The sequence below is a fragment of the Diuraphis noxia genome, unplaced genomic scaffold, assembly GCF_037042655.1.
Source record: "Diuraphis noxia isolate RWA-SAM2 unplaced genomic scaffold, SU_Dnox_SAM2 contig0001, whole genome shotgun sequence".
Lineage (NCBI taxonomy): Eukaryota > Metazoa > Arthropoda > Insecta > Hemiptera > Aphididae > Diuraphis > Diuraphis noxia.
The window spans coordinates 65409190-65425308 of record NW_028301711.1 but is presented as its reverse complement, the minus strand read 5'-3'; the positions used below and the strand labels follow the sequence as shown (position 1 = coordinate 65425308).

General features: G+C 29.5%; 1 protein-coding gene across 1 annotated transcript; it reads left to right on the top strand.

The window, feature by feature from the left end:
* Positions 1-14473: 14473 nt before the first annotated feature.
* On the top strand, positions 14474-15035 carry LOC107171116 (uncharacterized). The gene is made up of 2 exons (XM_015521346.2): positions 14474-14576; positions 14638-15035. The coding sequence occupies exons 1-2, from the start codon at positions 14474-14476 to the stop codon at positions 15033-15035; spliced, it is 501 nt and encodes a 166-aa protein (XP_015376832.2).
* The last annotated feature ends 1084 nt before the right edge of the window (positions 15036-16119 follow it).

The following is a 16119-nucleotide window of genomic DNA, read 5'->3' as shown; positions in this document are numbered from 1 at the left end:
CAAATAAAAAATAAAAAAAAATTAAATCTAAACCTGCTATTTCATAACCTTTAATATTTTTTGTATCAAAATAAGTAATATGTGTCTTTTGCAGTAATTGGAAATAATTGGCTGAAATTCGAATAATATAATGTTATTCTATACTTATCTTTATTTCTTTATTGTAGTTTTTTTTTATATAATATATGACTAATAGCCTAATTCTACCTTTTACTATTAAATAAAAAATATTTTAGGCATTTTTTAAAATGCTATGATTTAAAATTATAGTTTAAATATAAGATTTTTAACTACAAAAAATTGGTAATGTTTTGACAATTTTGACAAATTTCGGAAATATTTCAAACCCTTATAAAAAAAATTTTGCGTATTTTCTAAACTCTTAATTTTCTATAAGACTCACTTTTGTGGAACCTTGTATTACATTTTCAAGTACTTTGACTTAAAGTATTTTAATATTAATAATTATACATTATTTTATAATTTGTGATAAATAATATTAATCACTTGATAACTTAATGCAAACTAAGGACAAACATATCATCATGGCTAGTTTAGATATAAATTAGAAAGTAGGTGAGAAAGTGTAAAAAAAATAGCGCATACTACTTGAAGATTTAAATATATATTGATTAAGGTAAAATGAAAAGGGGTAAGCTCAAATAGTTTCATAAAAGTAGAGGTTACTCTATTCCCCACATCCCCTCATAACAGAAGTACTGCTTTAGACTGACAAGCAGGCTTGTATAAACGGGGGGTTTCCAGTTTTGGGGGTTCGACCCCTCCTACATTTATAATTGTTTAATTTATTCATATATAAAGACTATGACCCCCCTCCTCCCGGAAAACTACTATGAACCACCCCGCACCAGATTTTTTTTTTGTATACGTGCCTGGACGCAAGTGATACAAAACATGTGCCATAGCAGACTCAAATATAATAAATTACGAAAAAAAATTAAATATTTTATGTTACATCTTTTTTGTCTGTTATTATAATCGTCGATAAAAATAATATAGGTATATAGAATATTAGTATATACAACTACTACCTATGTTCTACAACTGTCGTCTGTCATTTTACAATGAATAATATCCATAATAAATGTTTTACTTACCGAGTCTCAGTAGTAAGTTCTATATTGTTATCTGTCAAAACATTTTCAGATTCTGGTAAATGTGTATTTTCCTGTTGCAAATAAAATATAAGAATACAGTCTGAATAATCTTCAATTTTTAGAATATTATTCTAAATTTTATATTTTATAATTACCTGATCACTGCAGTTATTATGTATATCACTTTTTTTATTCTGTAAATTTTGCAATCGATGTTTTTTTATTTTAGGTGCACTTAACTTACGTCTAGCTTTTCTCCCATAACGCCAATCTTTACCCATTTTGTAAAAATTAAAATTAAAAAGAACACATTACTTACAGACAACCTTACTGATCGGCGTGCTGTGTTGAAATCAAGTGATTCTTAAATCATAGGTAGTGTTATTATACTTTGTATTTCCTTGAAATTTAAATATATGTGGGTTGTATTAAATTTGGAAAATATAATTATTATTGTCGCCCATTAGTAATGTTCTATACCTATCCAATAATCTTTATCGGCTAATTGTTTCCGACTTCCGAGAATCTATGACGGCCGGTCGGCAGCCGCGAGACGCCGCAGAAATAAACTCTCGCACGCGCAGGAACATGTCAATACTTTACGAAAAGTGAAATATAATATTATTCATGTTTGCAATGCTATAAAAACTACTAAAAGCGGTAGTAAATTAAACATACTTCCTGAAGGCCGATTGTAATTTTGAAAAAATGGTTGAATTTATAAACTTCTAGACTATGCTCTTTAGGAATCACTTTTTCGATTTAAAATTAGATGTGCCAAAAATAAATACAAATGTAACGTAATTATTTCATGGAATTTTTGAAAAAAAAATCGTTATTTTAAGGTCTTTTAAAATTGAAAATTGAAAATCGACTTCCTAAATAACCTAGATATTTTGTCAAAGAGTTCATACATGTATAAAAAAATAAAATCGGACATTCCAAAGTATGTGTAATTTACTACCGCTTATTGGTCTAAAACGCTTGAAAAGTTCGTCTGCTGCGACCCCCTTAACCATTTACACTCTTTGTAAATTTTAGTTCGAAAGAGTAAGTGTAGTATGTATATATAGTGATTTTTATAAGAAGTACTTTTTAAAACAGAAGAGTGTTTATTAATTTTTTTTTCTGCACTAGACATAAGTTGTTCTAAAATTTTTTTCTCAGACATTATCTCAGGAAATTTACTTTTGAATAAGTTCAAACATAATGTAACCACTTTTATCAAATTATCTGATGGAGCTTTTAGACCCTGAGATGCACCTACATGATCATATGTTTTATACATTAGTAACAATTCTTTTTCATCACATACATTTTCTTTTGGTTTAATTAAATCACAAAAAGAACAATTGAATTTGTCCATGCATTTTTTGGCTAAATAGCCAGCAAAATAAATTATGGAGTATGTTTCTAATGATACTTCCAGTGAGTTTGGGATCTCAAATAGTTGGGTGCTTGAATCAGAATCAGATTTTTTTTGTTGATCGCTATTAAAGTTTGATGTTTCTATTATGTCCGTAGGATTTGAAGTATTTATATTATTTATAACAACATCTTTTAAAACATCGATTGTGAGAAATTCGTTATCATCTGCTTCACAATTATTACACGTTGATATACATTTCATCAAGCTATAAGAACATATATGGCTAAAATAACAGCGGAATGTTCGGGCAGTAGGATTTCGATTATACCCATTTTTTTGTCTCATAATCGAAAATAGATTTTCTAGAGCATCTTGTGTTAAGCGATTGGTAAGTAAAAAAAATTATTTTTTCAGGTTGAGAACTATTTATATCAGTTTTTTCATTATTATATAGTTGTAAAATGGCTGTCCAAATAATTCCTGTAAAACAAGGTGGAACGCTTGATTTTTTAGTCTTATGACATATTTTTACTGCATTTTTGAATAATGATCTTGCTTTATTTAAATTATCAAACACTGATTTATTTTTAGTACTCATAGGCTTTCTGTTTGGGTTTGGATCAGATAAATTTTTGCTATTAGCTGAATCGAACATTTTGTTGATAACATCAATAAACTCGGAAGTATTTACTGCAGAGTTAGATTTAAGTTGTCCGGTTGCCACGCATGTCTTAATTGCTGCACTTACAGAGTTACTTAAAAGTTGTATGGCGAGCTTACAGCTCATTTTTTGGAACGGGTTAGGGTTTAAATGCGTTGGAGTTATTTTGGGTATAGCTCGTGCTGTCGTTGTGTTATTATTTGTGTCAATTTCATAAGTTTTGCGTATATCTTTCATGGATACTATATTATCATCAATCTTAAAATCTCCCGTTAGTAAATTATTCCTTATACTCTTCATAAGATGTGGCATATCATAAATCAAAAACAATCTAGTCTCACATATTGTTGTTGATGGATTGTCTTCAGTTGCTCCGAGTAGTGAAAACATTCTACGGTTCTGAGTTCCTTGATCACATACAATGCAAGATGGCAGTAAACCAACGTGTAACATTTTTTCCACGGAATCCTTAATAATTTTTACCAAATCATCGCCTTTAATTCCACTACCCGTAAAATAATATGAAAAAGGAAATTTCCAATTTTTAATAAGTCCTCGCACCATAATCACTAAAGCGTGAGAACCAAGCTTTTGAGTACGACCTATTGAACCCAAATCTTCAAATCACTCTATTTCATCAATAATTTTAATGTATTCAAGTGATTTCATAATTGAAACCTCATCCAGTAATATAACACATTTTTTCTCATCATACGACATATCCGATATTTTAAGTTTAATTTGTTCTAAATATTTTTCTGAAAATCCAGTTGCGTAATTTATGGAATTTAGCCAACGACGTACGGTACATTCTCCAGGTAATACAATACCATTTTTACGTAAGTACTTGTAAGCCGACGGAGATTTGTAATATAGAGACAATGCCACTTTTTTTTCTGTACTTTTCCATGGTTTTCGTTTCTTATGCATTATTTGCATAGCTATTAAAGCCTTGGAATTTACCGATGGAAACTTGGTTTCTTCAAAAAATTGGTTGAGATCTATTTTTTTTTTTTTGTTTAATTTTTTTTTTAATGAATAGATTGTTGATCTTTTTTGTTTTAATAACTGTCTATAACGATATAACTGTTCTTTCAGCAATTTATTTTTAGTAATTAATTTTTCTGAAGTGTATTTTCTATTATCTATATTTGATGATTTTTGAGGACTTGGAAGTTGAATAAGTTCAGATACCCATGATTTGGTATTTGGAGTAATAGATAGCGTAGGACTGCTGTTATATATAGAGAAGTTGTCAACAGAAATGTTATTAGTTGTGTTGCTGTTTCTTCCGTAATTATACTTTGGTGTTAAAACATTCAATTCAGTAGGCGATATAGAGGTATGAGTATTACCAGTATTAGAATCTAGATAAAAACAAATCTTGTTAAATAATTTAGGTTAATTCTAAAGTTGGTGCATTTGGGAGGTCAATGTTTAAATTTCTCAATAGTTTTCAAAAGTGCAAGGAAAAACAAAACAAAAATTAAGGAAAAACGTATACATGAAAATGTACAAGTAAGAGTTTAGTACAAGTTTGAGTTAGAAATTCATAATTTTTTTTCCTTGTAAATCTAAGATTAGAAAATGTAATACAAAATTTCTTATAAGTTTGTCTACGTTTATCATAAAACAAAAATGTCTACTGGAAAGTAAACTTAAATTTTTAAAAGCGTTTGAAGTTCAAATTTTTACAACATTGGATACTCGATATTTTCTTATGTAGCACAATTTTTTTTTACAATTATTTAAAGTTTTAAACTTGTAAAATTCATCAACATTTCGAAAATTATTAATCATTGTAGGTAGGTAATTAAAAATTTTGTTATGGTAAATAAACAATACGGGTTCGGGTGGCAATATTTTGCTAACCAGTTCCCACCCGTTCCCGGTTTCAAAAGGGGGGGGAAGGTAATTAAAAAATCATAAAATGTTCAATTTTTATAACTAAGGTTTAAAAATTAAAAAAAATGATTCTCATAAATAGTTTATACTGTTACTAAAATATCTAAAGACTATAGAAACACAATTATTTTTACAGACATTTTAAATTCAAATTTGGACGAAATTACATACCAAAACCAAGAACGATTTTAGTTATTTTGTTGTAATTTAAAAATATTATTCGTGAATACACCTATAAAACTTTTAAAGTATATTGTTATATTTTATACACTCAATAATGACATTTTCAAATGTACTTTTTTTTGGAAAAAATTATTTTAACCTATTGCAGTAAATACTTATGCATAATACTACAATTAATTACTTTAGTCACAATAATATCATAAATTAATATGCCTAACTATAATTATATTATAGGTTGACATACCGTCTTCGTTTGTTAATTTTTCGTACAGAATGATATTACAATATCATTAAGTTCAAATTTAATACCATCCATTACAGTGACACACTTGTAACCTACTGTATAATAAACCAAAATCCATTTTGCCAAAAATCGATGTTGCGTAAAAATTCCCGTTATTATTTATTTTTTTTTGTTTTTCGCGGCGCTTTTGATAACTTCAGAGTACCTATATTTTACTTTTGACCCCCAAAATATCTACTAGATTCACTTTCCTATCTGAAAAGATGCTGTTGAAGAAAATCTAAGCATTTTTACAGTCACCTAGCTATTTTCACTTATCACGGAGAGGCCCCCCTATCAATTAAGCTTAACACAAAATATTTATTCTTTGTAGGTAATAGTCTGATAAAAGTATAATACAGAAAACATCCTACAGCCATTTCATATAAGAATAAATTTATCAATAATTATTCATAAGTACATACTTGGAAACAGTTCTACCATATTTAGTGTTGTACGTTTTTGTAATTTTGTTGGAGTGGTATTTATTATATCATCAACATCAACATGTGCATCTAAACACAAATTTTATGTTATATTTTTTATCAAAAATTAAGAAGTAGCACTCATACGTAACAAAAAAAAAAAGTGCATAGATACGTAATAATTTACCTTCAACTTTCGACTCTGTTTTTGATATTCTCCACGACCAAGATTTAGGAGATTTAATAACCAAACCATCGCATTCATTATTGTTGTCTATATAGTTAATAAATAATAATATAGTTGAAAATAAGATATAGTCACTTTCATTAGAATATAAATTTGTATATTGTATGTTCTAAACTACATAAGTGCATAACGTTATTTTTAAAGTACCTATTGGATTATTTTATATTTACCTTTACTTAAATAACTTTTGGGTACAGCTATTGGATTTAAACGTGATTTTGGAGCAGCTGGGTTTGAATAATCATTCTTTTCAAAATGAGCTGAGCAGATTACTTTTCGTCTCAACTTTTTTGGACTAAGAGCTTCTAATTCTATGTTCCCTATTCAATAAATATATTCGATAACTAATTAGCCTTAAGGCTGGGATTTGTATGTAAAAACATATTTTTACTAAAACGCGATAAATTAATTGTTGCAAATGATAAATTCGTTTCACGTAATTTGAAATAAAATAAGACGTATTTAATTTTACATATTTCGTCATCTATACATATTTTTACATAATTAGTAAGATTTCCGCTTTTATTTTACATATTTCGTAAATTTTGATAATAATTTCGATGGTTTAGTAGTATTATACATTTAAACTTCGATAATTGTAACCACATTTTATAATATTTATTGATTAGAAAATAGAAATTAAAAACGATGAATTGTATGTTTGTATAATTGTATTTTAATTTATCTCGTTAACATATTTTTAAATTTTTCTTATTACATATTCTTTATTTTATTCAACATATGTTTGTAATTTTAATTACATATTTATGTACCTACATATTTTTGGTTTTTTATTACATATAAATCCCAGTCCTATTGATAATATAACATGTTGTAATCGTTTATAAGTTGGAACCAAATTGCAAATCTTTTTACAACTGTTATTTAAATACATACCAGAGTTTATAATCCATTTTCTTGATTCAACTTCATTAGTAGGAAATTGGTGAAATATTTTTAGAGAATTATTTCGCGTATTCTGACATCCTCTGTACATGCATCTGTCACCACCCATATTTTAATTTATTTAGATTGAATGGCAAATTTTAATCAAAAAAATAACACAAGACAGGAGTAGTGAATAGTGCTTTACACGACGTCGGTAAGCAAACAATGTGGTCAGTAAATTATCAATTATTTAATTCTAAATTATCATTTTTCGACAAAATCGATTTTGGTTTTTGATGTAACTTTAAAACAAATGTCCATAGATACATGAAATTTTCACCGAATGTTTATATTAGTATATTCTATCCACCATGCAATTTTCAAAAATTTTCGACTTAAGTTGAACTTTTCATAGGTATTTGAAATTTTCGATCATTATTAGTTTTTTAACTAATTAATATCGATAAAAATTTATTTGTTTGGCAGAAATGCTTGAAAATGTAAGACAAGATTCCTTACAAGTTTTTCAATCTTTATCACAAATAAAAAGTACACCGGAAATTCAAATTAAATTTTTATGAGCATTTGAAATTTAAATTTTTACAACATTGGATTTTCACTTTTAGCGATTTCCTTATTTTGGTGTAACTCTAAAACAAATTACCGCAGATACTTGAAATTTTGACTGAATGTTTATATAGGCATTTTATATATTTGATAAAATTTTCAAAATATTTAGATTTGTTTTGAGCTGTTTACTGACATTTTAATTTTTCAACTTTTTTAGTTTTTTTTTCTATAAATATCGATAAAAATTTTTTTGTTCGGTAGAAAAGCTTGAAAATTTAATACAAGGCTTCTAACACATTGTTACAATAGAAGTTAAAAAATATTAAAAATTCGTAGCCACGATTTTTTTTTATAAGCATTTAAAGTTCAAATTTTGACTAAATACGTAAAAATTACGGCAATGTTCAAATTATCTTAGTTAGAAATTCATAAAAGTTTTTCTTTTTAATTCTAAGGATTGAAAATTTAATACAAGGCTCCTAACATAGTTTTACAATATAAGTTGAAAAATAAAAGAAATACATAGTCACAATTTTTTTTTATAAGCATTCAAAGTTTTAATTTTGACAACATATTATGTAAAAATCACGAAAATTCGTAAATTATTTTATGCTAGAAATTCATAAAAAATCTTCTTTTTAAATCTAAGATTTGTAAATTTTTAATAATCTATAATATATCCTAAACAGATAAACCGTTTCCGCTCAGAATCGTTTTTTTTTAATTCTGAAAATAAAAATAATTAAATTAAATTACTATTTTTTTGCAAATATTCAAAATAGCCAATTTGTAAATCTGATTGTAAGAACAATTTTGACAGAAAAAACTATTGAATTATAATTCATCATAACATAAATGGCAATAATTTAACATTATATATGATATAAAATATTACAACTATGCTTAAACTAAATACATTTAATTATTGAATACACTTTTTAAATTTTAGCCTTACTTAATTGATTATATTATATTAACTTTATAAAATTAAAGAAATATGGACGACAATAAGGTTCTTGAGGGTAACCAGGACGGTCTGGAGAGGCCGCAGGTCGACCACAACACGACCACGGAGAACGAGGTAGAGCAGCAACGCCATAGTAGGTCGCCATCACAGGCCTCCTCTTATTCGGCCAACACAGAATACAGACGCAGCTTCTCCCCGGAGCCCTCCTCGGCATCCCGAAACCCCTTTCCAAGGGGTGGCAGGGGTGCCCGGGGTTGGGGCAATCCACCAGGCCGCGGTGGGTGGGGGCAGGGTAGACCTAATCCGAACATGGTCAATGGTAAGATTTATTTTTAATATTTAAAAGAGATCAGCACAAGCCGTTTTTTTGGCCCAATGCTTAAATTAAAATAATGTCCTTCCCAGGCCCGGTCCGTTGTTTATTATTATAAGTCAAACCTAACCAGGCCTTAGCCATATTTATTTTACGAAGTGTGCTGATCTCTAATTTTTACTACCCTATACCCTATGTTGCTTGACTATTTTATTATGTATTTTGACAATATTAAATTAATTTATCAATACAATTATTACAGCTCTTACAGTATATGAGGATAGCTCAGCCAAAGCCCCGAAAACAGCGGCCTGGACGGTACCTGAGAGATCTGCGGCGACGAGGTGGTGGTGGTGATAGAGGAGGTGGCAGAGGCGGCGCAAGTGGCACTGCAAAATAAAATGTCATTAAAAAATTAAAATAAAACATGCATTTTATTATTACCTAACCTACATTTAATTATTTTTCCATTGAAAATTGTCAATTTTTATTTGATTATAATTATATTGATCATGGCAGGCGCAACATTTTATCTACAAACGGTTATTTATGGGGTTTGAGGCGGTTTGACACAGTACACATACAAATTTATATAATATTACTTGCTTTATTATTATACGATTTTGCGATAACATCAGTCACCAAGTCGATCTATTTTTAAATTATTATGCCGTACAACAATGGTTTTACCGCCTCGTGCTTGCCGTTAGTGCGTCCGGCGTCGTCAACCGTCGTAACATAAATATATAAAATAAACTTTTTTCATAAATACTGAATGTTTCATAATATTTAAATGTGTGTTAAGTACATTAGGTACCTAGAAAACTAAAATTAAAAGTGTATTATAAAACAGTAAGTCCCATCATAATCACCAGTATGACTGATTTCTGTACACAACTAATGTCTACTAATAATATTAGAGAATTCCTATGCCTCACTATTCCTAATAATTAATTTTATTCATGTATTCATATAAACTACTAATTCTGACTATAACGTTATGTACTTATGTCTGTTAAAAGTTAAAACATGCAATATACAAAACGACTAACCCTGGCCACTCCGGGATAATAAAGAATTGTTATTGAAGTTTTATTTTCTATATTTTTTAATTTTTAATTTTATATTATTTTTATTAGTAATAATAAAATTATGATATTAACAAGAAAATAAATAGTATACACTAACAAACGTATTATAACCTTATTGTATAGCCTTATACATAAATTTAATAGTTTAAAAAAAACTAATACATTTTTTGTATTTTAAAGTAAATATTTGTTACTGTAATTTAACTCTACTTTCGATGGTAGCAAATTTTCGTTAGCCAAAATATCGAATAAAAACCAACGCATAAGTAAAGATAATGTTCTTAACTAAAACTTTTTAAAATAGTGAATATATTATGTATATTTGCTATGTCGTACGTGTGCAAGACGGAGATAACAAAAGGATAGGTAGCGTTCAGAAAATATAGCTAATACCTACTAAAAAAAAATTAAAATTTTAAAATTTTAAATATGCTAAAATATTTTTTGGAAAATTAAATTTCTCAGAATGATTTAATTTATGTTTAAATATTAATAACCGAACTAAAGATATTTTTTTAATATCACTGACAAGCCAGTTGTCAAAATTACTCTGGTGATAAATATTTGACCTTCGATTATTAAACATAATAGCAGAGGTGAGATTTTTTGAGAGTATGGTATATCATCAAATATAAACATTTAAAAATATTTTTCTTAAGGCTTATTATAGGTGTAAAGCCGGTAAAGAGCGTGTCAATAATATGGAAAAAATTTTAAAACAATTTTTTTGTATTTAAAATAATTTTTAATTCAACGTTATTTTAGACATCGACGAAAAACTATTGATAAAATGATAAATTATTATATAGATATGCAAATCCTATAAGTCTTATGCCCTAATAATAATATATTAAAAATACACCTATTGTGTGGATGTAATATTGACAAAATATTATGGTAATATAATTAAATAATGAAACACTATTCAACTAGACTTCTATTATAGGCTGGTAAAATGGTAAGAGAACGAACGATGCTAAATTTGTAAATAAAACATTATAACAATAGACTGTAGACTTTTGTTACCTGTATGCATCTAGTGATTAGCTCATAGTTCGTGAAATACTGAACCGTAGTCGTAGTTACGTAGTACGTACAGACTACAGATAGTTCGGATGACGCGAATGCGCGACGCCACGACGGACACCTGGACTTTCTGATTTCAGTCAGGTTTAGAATATTGTTTAACAGACTAAAATATATATAGGTAATATAAAAAGTCTAGTACGTATTATACCTCAGCAAATCACATTGATTTGGAAGACACAGAATCAGGTAATATTATTCAAGGACAATGGCGTCAAATTGGTGAAATGGTTCCTCTACAAGCGACTTCAAGTTATACACCTCGAAATGCCAAACTAGTAAGAGACAAGTACAAACAATATTTTAACAACGAAGGAAAAGTATCTTTTCAAGAAAAGATGATACATTGCACATAAATTATAATATATATTGCTAATAAGATAAAAAAAAGTTTTCAATACCTATTTTAAAATTGTTTAATGTAATATAATAAGTAATAACTCAATTGATTGTATGCTATATACCTTTATAATTTTATAAACAATATTATTCAGAAAAACAAAAAAACAAAATGTATTTAATATATATTAAAACTATTTAATGCAACAAAATAATAATAAACTTGATTGATTGTATAATATATATTTTATTATATACAATCATTATAACTTACAACTTATAAGTAATAAAATAAATAACTGTACTTTGGATTTTATTTTAATAATTAAAATAAATTTAACAATGTTAACTACGTAGCTTTAAGAAAAAAACATATAAACATAAAAAAGTTTACTTATTAAGAACTCACATCAGGATCAGTATCATTTGCAAATAATGAATTTTTACTCATGTCCAAATGAGCACGGTTATCATGTTGGGTGGGTGGCATACCAAACTCGAACGAATGTTGTTGAATATTATGACCCGAATTTATTTTGTGTTGAGAATCATCGTGCTGAAGATACTGAGTTTGTAGTTGATAGGGGTATGTATTTTCTAACATATATTGACGTGGTTGATTATAAATACTTGACTGAGGTGGTGGTATTTGTTGTTGAACATTTTGTTGCGTGTTAAATGTAGGCCGTATAATATTATTATTTTGAGCTGAGTGAAACATAGAGGATGCGTTTATTGTTGACTCAGTGAATGAAACGTTAGTATTATTAAATTGGAAACAGTTTTCAGTCAGTTTATCCATTCTACCGTAGTACATAACATCACTAATTATTTTTTCAGCCAGAAGCATTTGATTTTCTTTCATACCTCTTAACTGCATAGCAAATCTCTTACCAATAATATCACACTCATCATCTTCTTTAAGTGGAGCATTCAACGCCTTCATAGTTTCGCTAACAATATCTATAAAATCCCTTTTTTTTGCAATGAAACTTTTTTGTTTTTTTGGAAGACTAGGACTAGGACTAGGGCTAGAAATCTGTCGAGCAACACTTTGTGTGTGTTCAGTCTCAGATGATACTGATTGATTACATTCATCCACAATAATATCAGTTTCAGTCATATTCTGTGAAAACAATTAAATTAAAATTTTTCAACATGAGTGATTTTATATTATTCTTAAAGAAAATTTTTTTAGGTTACAATTTTATACAATTTTCAATCATTTTTGTTTTATAATAACTAATAAGTAATAACTATTTGGTCAGTGATTTAAAGAAAATATAATATTAATATTCAGTTGTTGTGTATAGAAAAAAAATTCGTTAACCCTTTAAGTCCCAAATTATTATTTTTTTGGTTCATGTAACAAACAAATAAATTCGATTTCGTACCTTGTAATTTATTACATTTGTCATTAATGTCGAAGTTATATTCTAATTTCTAGCTGATAATAATTTACGAATTGTTAAAATGCATTGCCTCTACGAGGCCAAGGAGACTGAACACTGAAAGGGTCAAATCGTTTCATTAAATAATTTAATATTAATGTTAATGTATTATTATAGACATTAAATGCCATTTTGGTATGTCCAATATTTTTTAAACTTTTGCTATGCGTCCTTATTTTGTTAACTGTTTTGTTTCGTTTTTGTCTGTATAAAATAATTGAAATTAAATACTTACTGAAAATGTGACACTATCATCGTTGCTGGATATTCCCTCTCTTCCCGTTTCATGCTCAAGGGTAAACGAAAGAAGATCAAAGTACCACAGCGTTGGTGAATATATGTCTTCGGTAGAGGATCCTGTGCGTTTACTCGATCGCACTTTTGCCAGCTCCTTTCTGTATGCTGTCCTCAAATTATTTATTTTTTTTTAAACAAACGCTTCGTCAGCTTCGGGATTTTTCTCTTGACATTTTTTAACAAGCGCCTCAATGCCTTTATTTCGCAGGTGTTTATTTTTAGCAATTTCACTTTTTACATTCCATAACGCCGGATGATTTTTATACTCATCGATGAATTCGGCAATAAATTTTTTATCGAATTCCATAGTTATCGTGAATAATTGCACAAAATTTAAATGAACTTCAATTTAATATTAATGAACCGAATGTAATCAAGTCACATTCACTATAGCAGGATAAAACTTTGTAAACGCGTGAATGCGCGGTTGATATCGACAATACCATACACGCACCAACAGGTTTGTCGACAGGTCGGCGGTTGTCGCGTTGACGCTCCGCGAGCGTCAACCGGCAGACACGACGACACGACGGCCAACCAGCCCATACACGTATCAATCTGTCTATGCGACGGCGTTTGACGATAAATCTGTCGATAAATTGTTTCGTGTATGGCTCGCTTTACCGACGCTAAGACATTTCTGATGATAGATTTGCATTTATTGTCCCCGCATAAAACTACTCAACACACTGGGATGTGCGAGATATGGGTGCCATGACGATACACGATTATGACCCATTATGTTTATCTGTTATGAATATTATCTAAATCTATACCTATATATTGTTGTATATCCGATATCGCACTATGCACACGCTTACTCAGTACGGCACTCTCCACGGTCGTGTTTTGTTCTCTCCGTGTACGGAGAGTTACGATGCCAAGAAGAAGACGATCTGACTTAGGTCGTCGCAGTCAATCAAATGTGCGAAGAGCTACCTCACGTTTTAACCGCACTGATGACCAGACAGATCAAGAAAATAGTCATATTGCTTTAGTCAGTGACAATGAAATAGATAGGCTTGGAATTCGTGCACAACAACAGCTGCAAGCACGAAATAATGAAATTGAGCGGTTCCGGAGGAACAGGAAACACGTTCTTAATTTCATTGTTTTTGGTGAGGATCAGATCGCAAAGTAATGTAGCTCTAGCGTTGGTTTCATCTGGAATAGCTGCGACTCTACTAGAAGGCGGATGAACTGCACATTCTGCCTTGAAATTAATATTAAACATGCAAATCAACGAAACACCAATTTGAAACATATACAAAAATAGCGCAATGGCTAAGATCCTACAGGTATGCAAATTGATTATTTGGGATGTATGCACAATGGCCCATAAGAGGTCACTGGAGGCGCTGGACAGAACGTTGAAAGATCTTTGTGACAACCAAAATATTTTTGGATATGATTCATGACCATGAATCCATGATTCTGTTATCAGGTGATTTTCGTCAGACTCTTCCAGTCATTCCCCGATCAACTGTTGCTGATGAACTAAACGCATGGCTGAAATCATCAAATTTGTGGCGGTTTGTTAATACACTCCAATTAACAACTAACATGCGAGTATTTTTGCAACAAGATGAAACTGAAAATGTGTTTTCGAAACAGTTGTCAGACATTGGAAATAATAAAGTCGACACCTCGACCGGATTAATCACATTACCCACAGATTTCTGTCATATCACAGACTCCAAAGAAGAGCTTATTCAGCATGTTTTCCCAGATATAGCGCAACAGTTCAATAACCATAATTGGCTAGGTAAACGAGCTATATTAGCGGCAAAAAATAAAAATGTCGATGCTTTCAATGCAACCATTCAGAATTTTTTACCGTGACATTTGGTTTCCTACATTTGGACACCATTACGAACCAGGATGACGCTGTCTCAATGTCCACTACATCCAATCCTACGGAAGCTATAAGCACTATACTTAATAATTTTAATAATGTCCAGCGTGTTTCTTTTTATTGTGTTTTATATGACATTTTGTTGGCAATTGTTTGCCAAAGTGCAGTTTTTTTACCTTTTTTTTTTATTTTTTTCAAATTTGGCACTCATTGGACCTCTAATTGCAATAAGCAATTTTGTAGCTGCCACTGGTCATAGATATATAAAAAAATATAATAAACATTTCATATCGTCAATTCTTAAATCAATGAAATACACACTCGAATTGTATGCTTTATCATTATTCGCCTGTACTTCACCATTCGATTCTTCCTCATATTCTTCAACTATCATATCTTGGAATTTATCTATACAATAGTAAAACGAGACAGAAGTATTTTAAAAAATATGAAAAATACTTAATTATGTAAATTACATTTACCTTCATACTCAGCATCATGTCCCATTACAATTATCTCATTTTCTGAGTCCATGTTAATATTTTTTATACAACTAGGTCTCTATAATTAGCAGGTAGTAATATTATATTATTAATATATAAATCACGTTTAATAGCTAATAAATATTGTAGAGAACTAGAGAATATTCATAATATTCATATTTTAATTTGGTTTGGTGTAGAAATTGATAATGATTGTTGTGATAACAGATAATAAGGGGAAATTCAGGTTTAGGGTGGGGACGGATCGGAATCGGTATTTTTCGACCATCTCGCTACAGCGTTCGAAAAAAAGTGAACCGGTGTGTCTCGATTCTTAACCTGTTTAGTCCAGCGAATTTCTTAATACTGCTCCGGTTTACTTTTTAAGGGGAAATCTACACCGGTTTAGTCTGGCGAATTTCTTGCATGTTTAACAAAATTTTTCCACATGTCAGAATCCACTCTTTGGATGCCTTCGATTAATAACCGGTTGACATCATGAAGCTTGAAAGTTGAATTATTCATTCTGACGTAGTTTTTTACACTAGACCATGCGACCTCAATCGGATTGAGCTCACAATGATACGGT